The sequence below is a fragment of the Giraffa tippelskirchi genome, chromosome 4 (genome assembly GCF_054371585.1).
Source record: "Giraffa tippelskirchi isolate mGirTip1 chromosome 4, T2T-mGirTip1v1.2.pri, whole genome shotgun sequence".
NCBI classification, from domain to species: domain Eukaryota; kingdom Metazoa; phylum Chordata; class Mammalia; order Artiodactyla; family Giraffidae; genus Giraffa; species Giraffa tippelskirchi.
This window is the reverse complement of record NC_137278.1, coordinates 206,077,273-206,091,252: the sequence shown is the minus strand read 5'-3', so window position 1 is coordinate 206,091,252 and position 13,980 is coordinate 206,077,273. Positions and strand designations below refer to the sequence as shown.

General features: G+C 55.3%; 1 protein-coding gene and 1 long non-coding RNA gene across 4 annotated transcripts in view; one reads left to right on the top strand and one right to left on the bottom strand.

The window, feature by feature from the left end:
- Positions 1–13,980, top strand: part of NFAM1 (NFAT activating protein with ITAM motif 1) — a 36,421-nt gene that overhangs the window by 15,130 nt on the left and 7,311 nt on the right. For all 3 annotated transcript variants that reach the window (XM_081587800.1, XM_081587802.1, XM_081587801.1), the window contains 3 exons: positions 3,480–3,809; positions 4,976–5,088; positions 10,713–10,811. In XM_081587800.1, coding sequence (XP_081443926.1) covers positions 3,480–3,809; positions 4,976–5,088; positions 10,713–10,811 — 542 coding nt within the window. The remainder of the gene's footprint in view (positions 1–3,479; positions 3,810–4,975; positions 5,089–10,712; positions 10,812–13,980) is intronic.
- Positions 2,909–12,740, bottom strand: LOC145544720 (uncharacterized). The gene is made up of 3 exons (XR_014081592.1): positions 12,544–12,740; positions 6,171–6,287; positions 2,909–5,591 (listed from the first exon to the last, which is right to left on the bottom strand). It is a non-coding gene; the product is annotated as an uncharacterized LOC145544720 (long non-coding RNA).

Sequence of the window (13,980 nt, the reverse complement as noted above, 5' to 3'; positions counted from 1 at the left end):
AGTCACTCAGTCGTGTCCGACTCTTTGCAACCCCATGGACTGTAGCCTACCAGGGTCCTCTGTCCATGGGATTCTCCAGGCAAGAATACTGGAATGGGTTGCCATTTCCTTCTCCAGGGGATCTTCCCAACCCAGGGATTGAACCCGGGTCTCCCGCGTTGTTGGCAGATGCTTTACCATCTGAGTTACCAGGGAAGGGAAGAAAGAAAGTGAAGTCGCTCAGTTGTTTCCGACTCTTTGCAACCCCATGGACTGTAGCCTGCCAGGCTCCTCCGACCAAGGGATTTTCTAGGCAAGAATACCAGAGTGGGTTGCCATTTCCTTAGGTACTCCTAAATGTTTGTTGGAGGTGTAAACAGATGGTAGCTGAAAAGCCGTCGTGGACTCGAAAATCACTCTGAACCTGACTGTGGCTCTGAGCCTAAACTGTGGAATGCTTCAGGTGGCCGCCAGCTGGAGCAGCCTGGGCCCCAGAGGGGCTGCTTGGAGGCACCAGGTCCAGGAGAAATGAGGGGAGCTGGGCTGCTATAGCCCACGCTCTGGGGTGCTGACACCCCAGTAAAAAGAAGGGACACTGGAGGCAGTTAGCTGCATCATTGGGTCAGAACCCAGTTGCTTTCCCCCAACAGCAGGCCCTCCTCCTCCCTGTTCTTGGCCCGCTGTCTCCCGACCGGCTGCTCTCACTGGTCCACAGAGACAGCCTCATCCCTCCACGTTTTTGGAGACAGATCCACCCCAGATCTGAGGTTCTTTCTGCAGTGGACCTGAGCCAAAGCCATCCACTTCCACAATCCCATCCTTCTGACCTTAAAATAACGAATCCCAGAAGAATACAGAACAATGGTCATCTATTTTTATAGATTTCCCCAGAATTGTAAAGACGGGCTTAATTGCACTAGCAGATTTCATCATTTTCTAGAAGCATTCCTCAAATGGGGATCATTTTTTAAGACACTTGGATGGATGTCTTCCTGTCGGGACAAACAGAAGGGTGGTCCCGACATGATGACAGCATGGCCAGCCTCCCCGGGCCTGGCATGGCCTCTTGGATCCAGGAGAGGAGGAGGTGCTGGGAGACAGGGAGAGGCCTCAGTGCGGCCACTTTCCTGGTGGTTTTGGTTGGGTTCCAGGCTTCCCTGGTGGTTCAGATGGTAAAGAATCTGCCTGCAATGGGAGAGACCTGGGTTCAATCCCCGGGTCGGGGAGATCCCCTGGAGAAGGGAATGGCTAGCCACTCGAGTATTCTTGCCTGGAGAATCCCATGGACAGAGGAGCCTGGCGGGCTACAGTCCATGGGGTAGCAAAGAGTTGGACGCCACTGAGCGATTATCACTTTCACTTCACTTTGGGTCGGGTTCCAACCTCCCAAACCCCCATGAGGAAACACCAGCCAGTCACTGTGCTTGCCGGGCTGCCTCGAAGCTTCATTGTGAGAACCAAACAGGAGGAGATGCGTAAATGTTGCAAGTGGTTCCTGAGCTGAGCTCAGGGGACTAGGGAGGCGTTGGCCGGGTGAGGGAGTGGTGGTCTGGGCAGAGGGGCAGCAGAGGGGGCTGCAGAGCAGGCTGGTGGCCTGTGTGTATAGGAAGGACACAGTGGGCTTGCTGAGGGGTTGGCGGTGAGCACTGTTCATCTCACCTCCTGTCCTTCCCAGCCCAGCTGGGACCCTGGGGGATCACTGACCACCCCTTCCTGCAGCCTCTGCACCCACACCCTGCCCCTGCTGCACCTCAAACCTCAGCCCTGACTCAAGGCTCCTTGTTTTATGACAAAACTAAAATATTGTTATAGTTAAACAGTCACCCCACCAGCCCAGAGATATAAAGTGTGGTGTAATGTCCTCTCCCCTCCTCCTCTCCCCAGGGGGAGCGCCTGGGGCCGGCTCAGCGGGGTCTCCATGCTTGAGCATCATGTGTGACAAAGCCAACCCACTGTGACATCCAGACATGCCAGTCGATCCCCTGGGACTAGCCTGAGTCCTTCAGGGGAGAGGGTGTCTAGCTTCTTCCCTGGAGCTCCAAATACCAGTGTGGCCCGAGCTTGGAGGAATTATCAGGTGTGGAGGGCCTGTCCTGGGGTCCCCCAGGGAGCCTGACCTCACGCCCCTGGGGACCTGACCCAGGGCTGAGCTGGAGACCTGAGAAGAAACCGGCCTGGTGTCTCGCCAGCCCCGCACCCCCCACAGGCAGGCGGGGGGTGCCCACGTTTCACTTCCGCAACCAAATAAATCCTGCTGCTGGCTCCGAGTGGCTCCAACAAATGATCTTCCGATTAACAACCCGGCCTGCATGTTCTCGGTGGCTCGCTGCCGACCTCAATTTAGAACTGTCTGCTGCGGGAGAAGGAAGGTGCGGGGCAGGCAGGGGGACAGGGTGCACTGAAGCTGGGGGGGTTGGGCAGCTGAAGTCCAGGGGTGGGGAGGTGGCCGCTACTGACCCAGCCCAGAATCTGACGGGCACCTCAGAGCCTGCAGGAGGGTGGGACGTCCAGCCAGGTAGGCTCCTGCTTCAGGGGGGCTTTCAGACTGTTTTCCTAGGTGCCTCTGATGAAAGGCCCTGGAGAAGGAAATGGCAAGCCACTCCACTCCTCTTGCCTGGTAAATCCCATGGTCAGAGGAGCCTTGTGGGCTACAATCCCTGGGGTCGCAACGAGTCAGACTCGACTGAGTGACTTCGCTTTCACTTTACTTTTCTGATGAAAGGGGTGCTAGATGGGAGCCGGGAGAAGACAGCTCCCCCAGAACTGCCTCAGTCATGGTCACGGCCACAGGGCAGCCCGTGGAACTCCTCTCCATTGTCTGAGAACTGCTTTTAGGGGTGAGGTTTGCTACCCACTCCAGTATTCTGGCCTAGAGAATTTCACAGACTGTATAGTCCATGGGGTCGCAAAGAGTTGGACACGACTGAGCGAGTTTCGCTTTCACTTGCTGTATTTTATAAACACTTGACAAGTTCTTCTCCAAGCTGAGATTCAGGGAAAGTTTTGTCTCCCCCCCCCCGCCCATGCCTCCTTCAGGCTGGGGAGAGCGTGCCTGTACCCGGAAGGGCTTCTTCCTGCCAGGAAGTGTTTCTTCACTTGGTTTCTTGCTGCCTTCCTCTTTCCTTCTCCTCCTTCTCCAGCTTTGGGTCATCTTGGGCCTGTGCTTTTTATCCAACTTGGCTTCTTGACCTTTGGGAAGGAGGGTGGTTGGGAGCGTGGGGTCTGGCGTCTTTCAGCCCCAGGGCGGGGTTGCAGCTGCCCTCCACACCTGCTGGGAAACTGAGAGTTGTTAGCAGCTGGACCTCCTGAGCCCAGACTCTTCCTGCAAAACGGAGCCCTTACGCACTCGGCCTTGGGCATGTTGGGAAGTATTGAGTCATGTGTGAAAAGTGCTCGGCACGCTACCCGCACACAGGGCGTGCGTGTGAGCATGAGCCCCAGTCCTCATGGGGACACAGGGGGACCAAAGCTGCCACTCTGTCCCTTTCCTTCCCCGGCAGAAGAGCGGTCCGTGACCCACACCGGCCTCCCCATTCTGGTCTCTCTGGCCAACAAGGCCGTCTCCTTCCGCTGCAGTATCACCTACCCCTACACCCCCAAGTTCAAGAACTTCGTAGTCAGCTACTTGCACGTGGACCTCCAGGGCCGGACCATCTCTGAGGAGAAGATCAGCTGCCAACCTGGTACGGGCACTGAGAACCAGACCCACACCACTGTCTGTCCCATCACCCTCAAGCTGCCTAACGCGTCTGCCACCGGTACCTACTACTGCTCCGTGAGCTGGTGGGACTCCAAAATTATTGGCGAGGGCACCTTCATCCTGGTCAGAGGTGAGCTTCCTCTGTGGCTCTTCCCCGGGCACAGGGTATGGCAGACTTTGGGGGCACAGGAGCGAACGTAGGGAATGTTTGCCTCACCGCTCAGCTGTGGCACAACAGAACCGAGCCGCCTCCAGAAGCCCCTGGCCACACAGGTGTGCCGAGATGCCCACCTTCGAGTGGAAAGGGCAGAGTCTGGGGTATGGATCGGCTCTGGCCACCTCTGGCAGGCCCTTGTCCTCGGGGTCCCTTTGGCACCATGGGTCGTGTGAGTGCGGAACGGAGCCCGGGGGCCCGTGTGTGTTTGTGGAGACCTGTGAGCAAGCACGCGGCTTGTGGACACCTTTTTGGGGTTAGATTCTTAGTTTTCATCACATTCTCAGAGGAGTGAGTAATGACTCCCAGAAGTTAATAAGAACAGCCCATCACCAAAGTCATGACCCTCTGACCCAGCTCTGCCACTCCCACTGGTCGTGCCAGAGTTTCAGAAGGCGACAGACCTGGGCTTGGCCCCCCGGTCCTGCGGCTTGCCAGGATGTGACCCTGGACTTGCTCTTCATGGCAACACCCTGCCTTTCAGAGGCTTTTCTTGAGGTGAGAGGGATCCCGAATGCAGCCCGGTGGCAGGATGTTCCGGGTGGACACCAGACACATATGTGCTGGCCACGTGGTTGGCACTCCATTGTTTCTGGGTCCGCCACCGGGACTGAGGGATGGAGGGAGACAGGGGTGGACGAAAGGATGGGTGGCTCAAGGGAAACGGCTGGACTGTGCCCTCGCCTACCCCTGGCGCAGGGCAGCACCTGCCAGGCCTGGTACCAACTCTGCCCAACCCCTGCTTCACCTCACCGCTCCTGCCCGTGTGATCACTACATCATGGGTGGAAAGGAGGAGGCCCCGGGAGGTGACATGACTCGCTCAGGCCCCAGAAGCACCTCTCAGTGGGGCCAGTGCCCTGAGGCAGGGGCACCTAAGGAGCAAAGGCTGTGGTCCTTGCCCTTGCCAAGAATCAAGGCAGCGAACACAGGCAGGGGCTCGGCCAAGGCGAGTGTGGGGAGGTGGAGGACCTCCACAGAGGTGGGGTCCAGGGGTCCTAGTCGGGGGGTTGTTAGGAGGGCTGGGGGTGGGGTGTGCCTCTCCAGACAGCTGACCTCTCTGCCTTCCCTGCCCTCACCCAGACACAGGGTACCAGGAGCCCCCCCGGGGCCCCCAGAAGCTCCTGCTCTTCTGCTTCATCGGGGTCCTGGCCGTCCTGAGCATCCTGGCCACGGCCCTGCTTCTCTGGAAGAAGGTAGGGGATGCGGACCCACGGCAACCCCGCCCCCACCCCACTCACCGTGGCTTAGGGACAGCTACCCCCCAGGCACGGTGCCTGGAATAGGTGCTTCTCGGGGCCACTTGCCCCAGGGACCCCCACCTCGCCCCACCCCCACTCCCACGGCCACCAGGTCCTTTTTGATCTTGTTGTGAGAGGTCAGGAATCTTGAGTCTTCCGGGCTCGCAGGTTCCTCCGAGTGTCTGATGGAAGCCGCGGGCCTGCGTTCATACCATTTCTAGCTTCTTAAGGTTCCAAAACCGTTTCTCATATTTTCTGTGCGTGCGTGCTAAGTTGTTTCCGTCTCGTCAGACTGACACAGTCTGACTCTCTGCGACTCCATGGACTGTAGCCCACCAGGCTCCTCTGTCGATGGGTTTCTCCAGGCAAGAATGCTGGAGTGGGTTGCTGTGCCCTCCTCCAGGGGATCTTTCCAACCAGATTTGACCCAGGGATCGAACCCGCATCTCTTATCTCTCCTGCATTGGCAGAAAAAGAAAGAAAGTGAAGTTGCTCAGTGGTTTCCGACTCTTTGTGACCCCGTGGACTGTAGCCTACAAAGCTCCTCCATCCATGGGATTCTCCAGGCAAGAATACTGGAGTGGGTTGCCATTTCTTTCACCAGGGGATCTTCCCGACCCAGGGATCGAAGCTGGGTCTCCCGCGTTGCGGGCAGATGCTTTACCCTCTGAGCCACCAGGGAAGCCCCCTGCACTGGCAGGCAGGTACCTTTTCCACTATTGCCACCAGGGAAACCCATATTCTCTGGATCCCCAGCAACCCAGAAGGAAGGAAGGGACATTTCCTCAGGGCCGCTGGGTGCTGGGCACCCTCCCCTGCGTGCTCTGGTGGGCCGACCTCCGTCACTTCTTCCCACTTTACAGCTCTGAACAGTGAGGCTCAGAGGACCAGCCCACAATATGTTTCTCCCCCACTGCGGCTCTTCCAAGGACAGGGACAGGCGGGAAGGCTCTGAGTCTGTCTTCCAGAGCAGCCCCCAGGTGGCAGCCTGGGTGTTGGACACAGTAAATCTGAGGCAGGGGAGACAAGGGACTCACCCCCACCTGCGGACCCCCAGCCTGGGCATAGCTGTGTGAGCACACAGGTGCCTTCCAGGGGCGGGGTGAGGGCAGAGCTGTGTCCGGGCGAGAAATTGACCTACTTCACCCCTTGCTCTGCAAAAAAAAAAAAAAAAAGGATTTTAATAATTGGATCTCAGTGTCCAGCGAAGCCAGGGAGGCCGTGGTACAAAGTAGAAGGTCACTAAAGAGGGGAGGACAGGAGAGGGCGGACCTCAGAAGCCTCGGCTTGACTTCTCTCTCAGCCCCTCCCCCTGCCACACGGCCTCGGAGACCCCTACTTCCTTCCCCACGCCCTCCCGCCTTCCCTCCCCTCCTTCCAGGAATAGCTGCTGAGTGTCTCGTGTGTGCCAGGCTCTGGCCTAAGTGCCAGACCTAGTGGGAAGCAAGACAGAGGCAGCCCTTGCCCTCTGGGCAAGTTTCCACCCTCTCCGAGCCTCAGTTTTCTCCTCCAGAAATGGGGTTAGGGATGGATCCCCTCCTCCATCTGAAAGGGTGGAAGAGACGACGTTTGCCAGACACCAGCTGGTGCCTGGCCCCTGTGGGAGCGCAGTGCAAGGGCATCTCCCACTGTCGTCTGTGCACTTGGGGGCGGGGGCACTGGGGTGAGAGCTTGACCTTGAAGCGGGGAGGACTCGGAAGACCCGGAGCTGCCGCGGGGTTTGTGTTGCCAAAGAAGCTCCCAGAGTTCCTTGGAGCTGCATCCAAATCCGGATGTGGACCCTGTAGACACTGCCCCAGAACGTGATGGCCTGCGTGGTTTGAACCCTGAGCTGAGCACAGGAACAAAACACACAGAGGGGTCCCCGGCCAGAGACAGGTCAGCCGGCCCGCCTTGTAGGCCCAGGAGGAAAAGGCACGGAGGACCCCAGGAGCACAGCTGATAAACGCATCAAAGCCGAGAGCTACTGACTCAGAAGAGGTAGATGAGTCCTGTCCTGGGATCGAGAGCAGGTTCGAGGGCTCCCACTCTCAGCATGAGGTCAAGGTGGGCTTCCCAGAGCAGGCAGCCTCCGACGTTGGTCCATCCTCATCCTTGCAGGGCATCGGACACAGCGGGTCTCCCTCCTCCATGACACACTCCATCCTTGGTTCTGGGTCCTCCCGGGGGACCCTGCGCTGGGTCACCCACATTTCTGTGGCCTGTGTACATCGGCTCGTCCCAGGCCCCTTTCTCAGAGCTCCCCTCATCTGTCTACACTCTTCCACGACTGCTCTGCTCCAGGGATTACAACCCCACCCAGTGTGGCTGCTCCAAGCCCTCCCCGTGCTCCAGATCACGTCTTCTCCATGCAGGCGCCCAGGGACATCTGCACCCACCTTGTCGGGAACAGTGCTCCTTGGTCCCCGGCGGCCAGCATCATCCCAGCAAGTAGCACCACATCCCAGATGTTCAGACCAGAAGCCCTGGTGCTGCGCTTGTCTCCCTGCCGCCCCCCTGGCTGATCCCTGGGCCCATCCCGCCGGCAATCTGCCCACGATCCAGCCGCAACCCCCAGCCCAGGCCTCCGTCACCCCTCGCCCAGAATACAGGTCTCCCTGTTTTCCACATGCTTCTTCTCACTCTGCCCGCCTCAGCCTTGCTTCTGTGTCACCACTGTCTCCCCCACCAGAGCGTAAGCCCCAGAAAGAGGCCCCAGACTTGGTGTCCGGGGGAGCCTGACACGCAGTGCTTGTGGAAGGAATGATGGGGTAAGTGAGCGCTGAGACCTCAAAGATGAGTCCGAGGTGGCCGGGCTGTGAGGTGGGCAAGGTGACAGTATTGCTCCCACCTTACAGAGCGGGAAACAGAGGCTTTACAGATTTCCTGAGCAGCTGAATGGTTTATCCACTTGAAAATCACAGGCAGAAGGGTACATGCTAATGATCTGGGACGGGGCACCCGAATGGGGCAAGGCTGGCTCCAGGGAGCGTCACTTCTACCGTAACACAATGCACTGTTTCCAGGACCTGGACTTTTTCTCACGCTCCGCTCCTGTCTTCAGGCAGACAAGCAAGCTCCGAGAAGTCCGTCCCAGCCCCTGGCAGGCTTGGACTCCTTCCTGTGACCCCACAGCGTCTCTTACCTTCCTGGTGGCCCCCCACCCAGCCTCAGTGGAGCACCACGAGGCCAGGCCTACCTGGGTCTTGTCACCACGGGGTCCGGGAGAGCCCCTGCCCATGAACCCACACCCACCGGCCTTGGCAGGGAAGCAGGTAGTACAGAGGAGGGGCACTTGGTTTGAGAATAGGGCACCTGGGTTTGATCCAAGCGTGGTCACGGACTATCTGGACAAACTTCAACTTCCCCCTCTGGAAGGTGGGAACTCCATGCCCACTTCCTCAGGCAGTTATGAGAATTAAGTAACAGTAAGAGATGGTTAGACAGCATCACTGACTCAGTGGACATGAATCTGAGCAAACTCCAGGAGACAGAGAAGGACAGGGAAGCCTGGTGGGCTGCAGCCCATGAGATTGCAAGGAGTTGGGCTTGACTGACTTAGTGACTTAGCAGGAGTAAGTCCTAGAGTTCTTTGTAAACTGTAAAGTGCTGCCTGAATGCCTGCCCCTGTCTGGGAGACCTACTCATCCAAACAAAACAGAAGAGCCAAAACCCCAGGTTCTGTCAGGGCAGCATCTTGGTCAATCACACAGACCTGGGTTCAAATCCTGCCCCTGCTGCTTCTGACTCTGTGGCCTCGAGCAAGTTGCCAGCCCTCTCGAACAGAGCCTTTACAGCCTCCTGTGTGAAACAGGGATGCCGTGGAGACTGGTCTTGCAGGGCGCAGGAGGTCAGGCAGATCACACATTTAGAGCCCCACCTGGCACCCACTGAGGCTCCTTCCTAGTCCTGAGCCATTATTATGCTGTGACTGGGGATGGCGCTGGCTTCTGCCTGAGAGTTAAGTAGCTCTCAAGAGCTAATCCCAAGTAAATGGGCTGGGGACTGGCAGGCGGCCAGGGTTTTTAATTAGCTCCTGCCCCGAGATGAGGCTGTTGTTGCTCCACTGTTGGCAGCACGGTGCCTGCGATGAGAGGGGGGCATGTGGACAGCCTCCTTCTGCCTCTGCACGGCCTCCTGGCTCCCAGAGTCCCCGCCTTCTGGAAGGCTCCCCCCACACCGCCCCCGCCTCCTCAACCACTAGAGTTTCTCGCAGCACCCAGCATGAGCTTTCTGAAACCGCCTTCCGCTTCTAGCGTGTCCTGCTTGCAGCCCTCAGACGTTTTCCACCATCCACCAGGTACAGGCGTCCTGATCCATCCCAGGCAGGTCCGCATCTCTGACCACGCTGACCATCTTTTCATTTCTCGAGACCTTCAGGCCCTGGCACCTGCTGCTGCCTCTTCCTCTCCTTCCTCTCTTCCAAACTAAGAGGACTTAAAAAAAAACCTTTAGCTGCACTGGGTTTTCGCTGCTGCGCCTGGGCTTTCCCTAGCTGTGGTGCACAGGCTCTAGATTCAATGGCGCGTGCACGCACGTGGGATCTTCCCACGCCCCCTGCATTGGCAGGTGGATTCTCAACCTCTGGACCGCCAGGGAAGCCCCAGCCTTCAGGTCTTTAAGAGCCCTTTCTGCTGGGCGAGGAGCTTGTTTCCTCCCATGAGCCAGACGCTCTGTCCCTGTCGGTCAGCGCAGGAACCACGCTTGGGAAAACTGCTGGTTTATCGTCCATCTCTCCACTGGGTCCTAAGCTCCGGAGGACAGGGATGGGGCCCCCGTGTCCACGCTGCCTGGTTCACTAGAGGTGCCTGCTGTGTTATTGGCCAAGGGCCACCTAAGTGACACCCACATGGCAAGCACTTACTCCCTCGTTGTCTCCCTGAATCTGTGTAACTTTCTATCAAAGGAGGGTGACTGCTGAAGAAACTGAGGTGCAGAGGGGGGGCAAAGGCAGAGCCCGTGACGGACAGAGGGGACTGGACACCTGGTCTGGCTGGTGCTCACTCAGCAGCCCTCCACAGTAATCAGCCCTGTAGACGGGGACCCCGTCTCCCTGCTGGCCCTGTGCCCTGCAGCACCCACCTCCCCAGAACCAGGCCCTGTGTGGTGGGCGGGGTGCCTCGATGGAATCTTGATCATTTCCAGTATTGCTGGGCAGGTGAGTGATTTGATGTAGGTCTTGAAGATGTTTTGGTTTCCCAGTTAGCACTAGTGGTAAAAAAAAACAAAAAACTCCTGCCAATGCAAGAGACATAAGAGACGGAGGTTTGATCCCTGGGTCTGGAATATCCCCTGGAGGAGAACATGGCAACCCACTCTGATATTCTTTCCTGGAAAATCCCATGGACAGAGGAGCCTGGGGGGCTACAGTCCACAGGGTCACAAAGAGTCAGACACAACCGAAGTGACTTAGCATGCATGCCTGCATTGTGGGTATTTGCCATGCTTCTTGGGAGAAGGTGGGTGGAAGGCGCTGAGTAACCCACTTCTGAGTGGCCTCATGGATATCTGCCATCCTTTCCTTTGTGGGGTCTGGTGGGGTCTGGGGAGAAGGGGAGCTGCTGGTCCCCAGCCTGACGACCCTGGTTTCTTTCCCCCAGAGACAGATGCAGGCTCTGTGGAAGCACGCTGCCAACAAGTGCCCGGGCCCCAGTGCCACCAGCAGCCTGGGGCAGCCTCCATCGGAATCTGTCTACACGGTGAGTTCTCCACCCCCTGAGGCCTGACTCAGGGACTGGTTCTGCAGCTCGGTCAGAGTTCCAGCTGTGTGACTTCCCTGTGAAGTCCGAGCCTCCACTTCCTCCTCAGTGAACTGGGGACCAGTATTCACACCCTGTGAGATTTCTGTGAAGGTGAACCGGGCTTACAGGTTTGTGGCCCTGGCCCCTGGCAGACATGTAGAGGGGAGTTGCCGCTGGGGTCCCCTCCGTGGCACACCCCTCCACTGGAACGAGGGGGCGGCAAGGTGGTGAGGGATGAAGAAATTTCCCCCGTCTGACCAAATGACAGTGACCAGCTCACCAACTCCTTCCTGTTTTTATTGCACAAACGACATTGGAGCAACAAGAAGAAGAATCACAAAAAGAGGAAAGGGTCAGGCAGTGTCCCACCCCCTAAATACAGCTGCTGCTGCTAAGTCGCTTCAGTCGTGTCCAACTCTGTGCGACCCCATAGACGGCAGCCCACCAGGCTCCCCCGTCCCTGGGATTCTCCAGGCAAGAACACTGGAATGGGTTGCCATTTCCTTCTCCAGTGCGTGAAAGTGAAGTCGCTCAGTTGTGTCCGACTCTTCGTGACCCCATGGGCTGCAGCCTACCAGGCTTCTCCGTCCATGGGATTTCCCAGGCAAGAATACTGGAGTGGGTTGCCATTTCCTCCTCCATTAAATATAGCAAGGAGTTTCAATTCTTCACTCTCCCCTTCCCCACCACATACACACACACACACACACACACACAAACACGCACGCACATTGTTTTATGTCCTTACAGCCAAGCAGAGGCACAGCCGGGTGCTGTTTGTTGCCCAGCCGGGCCTGCCCACCTGGTCAACACGTGGCCACTCTGCCCAGGGGCCGGGATGCCGACAGACATTCCTTTTCAGTTGCATCTATTTTAGCTGAAGGAGGAACATATGCTCATTGTAGAGAAAGTGAAGAATAAAGGCTACCCAATGTCAGCTGCGGTTTCAACTCTACGGGACCTTCAGGTCCCTCCAGGTGCGGGTCTTGGCTCCACACCTGGGAGGTGCACAGCCACGCCGGGGGTCCTGCAGGGTCCCCCAGGGCATGTTCTGGGACTCTGCCTGTACGAGATTCAGCTGTTCCTGTCCCCACCACCCTGACCCATACATGAAACGCGGGTCTTTGCTCAGTGCCCCAAAATCCCCACACAGAGGATGTTCAGAATATAACCCTGATTATCAAGGATGAGGTAGATGGGGACGAGGTGAAGACAGGGTTCCTTCAGGGCACCACCAGCCTTTGCCCCCACTCCCACCCCAGGGAATTTTCAGCAGCCACTGCTTCCCACGTGGCCCCAGACTTCCCCATATTTTCTCTTTTCTCCCAGCAACACATCATGGTATTTTCCCTAGGAAGAATTCTGATGTCAACTGTTAAATAAAAACATTTCTCTCTCTCTCTCCACAAACACACACACACACGATCTTTCTATATATATCAAACAGAAGAAAATAACCATCATCCTAAACCTATCTTCTTCCAGGATAAATACTATAACATTGACTTCTATACCTTCCAGTCTTTTCTGTAAACACATACAGAGAGACTCATACACACACTCACACACACACGTTTTTTTTTTAAGAAAATTGGAGTAGTACCGCTATTTTTGTTACAATATCTCATGAACATCTTTTCACATGAATAAATATCCTTCTCCAAGGTTATTTTTAATGGAAGAGACTCACTTTTGCATGGAGCATCTTTCTTGCCTGTGTTTAGACTTCTCTGAGACTCGGGCTAACTTTGCTGGAGTCTGGGGAAGAGCTCTGACGGCCCTGCCAGGTTGCTGGGTGGTTCAAGAGGCTTTAGGGCTGGAAAGGAGCTGGGAAGAGAGGCCACAGACTCTGCTAGCCCTTGAGACCTGTCCCTAGTAGCTAGGGTTGGACCTGGGCAGATAAGAATGGCATGAACAAGTGTGCTGATGATGTCAGAGGTCATTGTTGAGTCCTTACTACATGCCTGGTGCTGTGGCACACCTGTTACCTCATTAACACTCATAACGGGGCTTGAGGGTATATGTGTTGTCCCCATTTTATTTTCTAGTTGTCTATTGCTGGTAAGCTGAGATGTGATTGATTATTTTTTATAAGATTGATTTTTGTATGTTGACTATATAAAGAGGAACCTTGCTGAACTCGCTAATCCTTTCTCTGTAAATTCCTTTGTATTTTTTATGGACCCAGCCACGTCATCTATGAATGATAGAAGTTTCACTTCTTTCTTTTTAACCTTCAGACCTTGTATTTCTTATTTTCTTGTCTTACTTCACTGCCTCAGACAGTGATGGTGAATAGGAGTGGCGACAGCGGACAGGGAAAGACCTTTGTGTACTTCCCCTCTCTACTTTCTTTCTCTCTTTTGTTGTATTTATTTATTTGGCTGCACTGGGTCTTAGTTGTGACATGCAGGATCCTTAGCTGTGGCATGTGAACTCTTAGTTGCAGCAGATGGGATCTAGTTCCCTGACCAGAGATTGAACTCAGACTCCCAGGATTGGGAGTACGGAGTCTTAGCCACTGGATCACCAAGGAAGTCCCTCTCCTCTATTTTCTTTGGATACTTAGATCCCTGATTTTCAATCTTCCTTCTTTCCTAATTCATGCACTTAAAGCTATGAACTTTCCTTTAAAAGTGGCTTTAGCTGCATCCCACAAATTTTGATATGTCATGTTTTCGTTATTGTTCAGTTTAAATTTCCCACTGAGATTTCCTTCTTGCCCCATGAGTGATTTTAAAATGTTTTGCTTGATTTTCAAATGTTTACTTATTTTCTGGTTTTGTTGTTTTTTATTTCTTACTAATTCTATTGTGATCAGAGAATACCTTCTGTATGATTTCAATCTTCTGAGGTCTTTAGAGACCCGCTTTAGGTCAGCTTACATTTCAAATGCATTTGAAAAGAACTTGCATTGTGCATGGCTGAGTGAGTGTTCTGTGTGTGTCAGAGAGGTCAAGCGTATTGATTGTGTTGTTAAAGTTTGCCATATCCTTATTGGCTTTTTGTCTATTAGATGTTGAGTGAATTAAGTTAAAATCTGCCCACATGATTGTAGATTGTGTATTTCTCCTTCTAATTATGTCCATTTTTGTTTTTCATTCATGTGGGAAAATGGTCATGATAT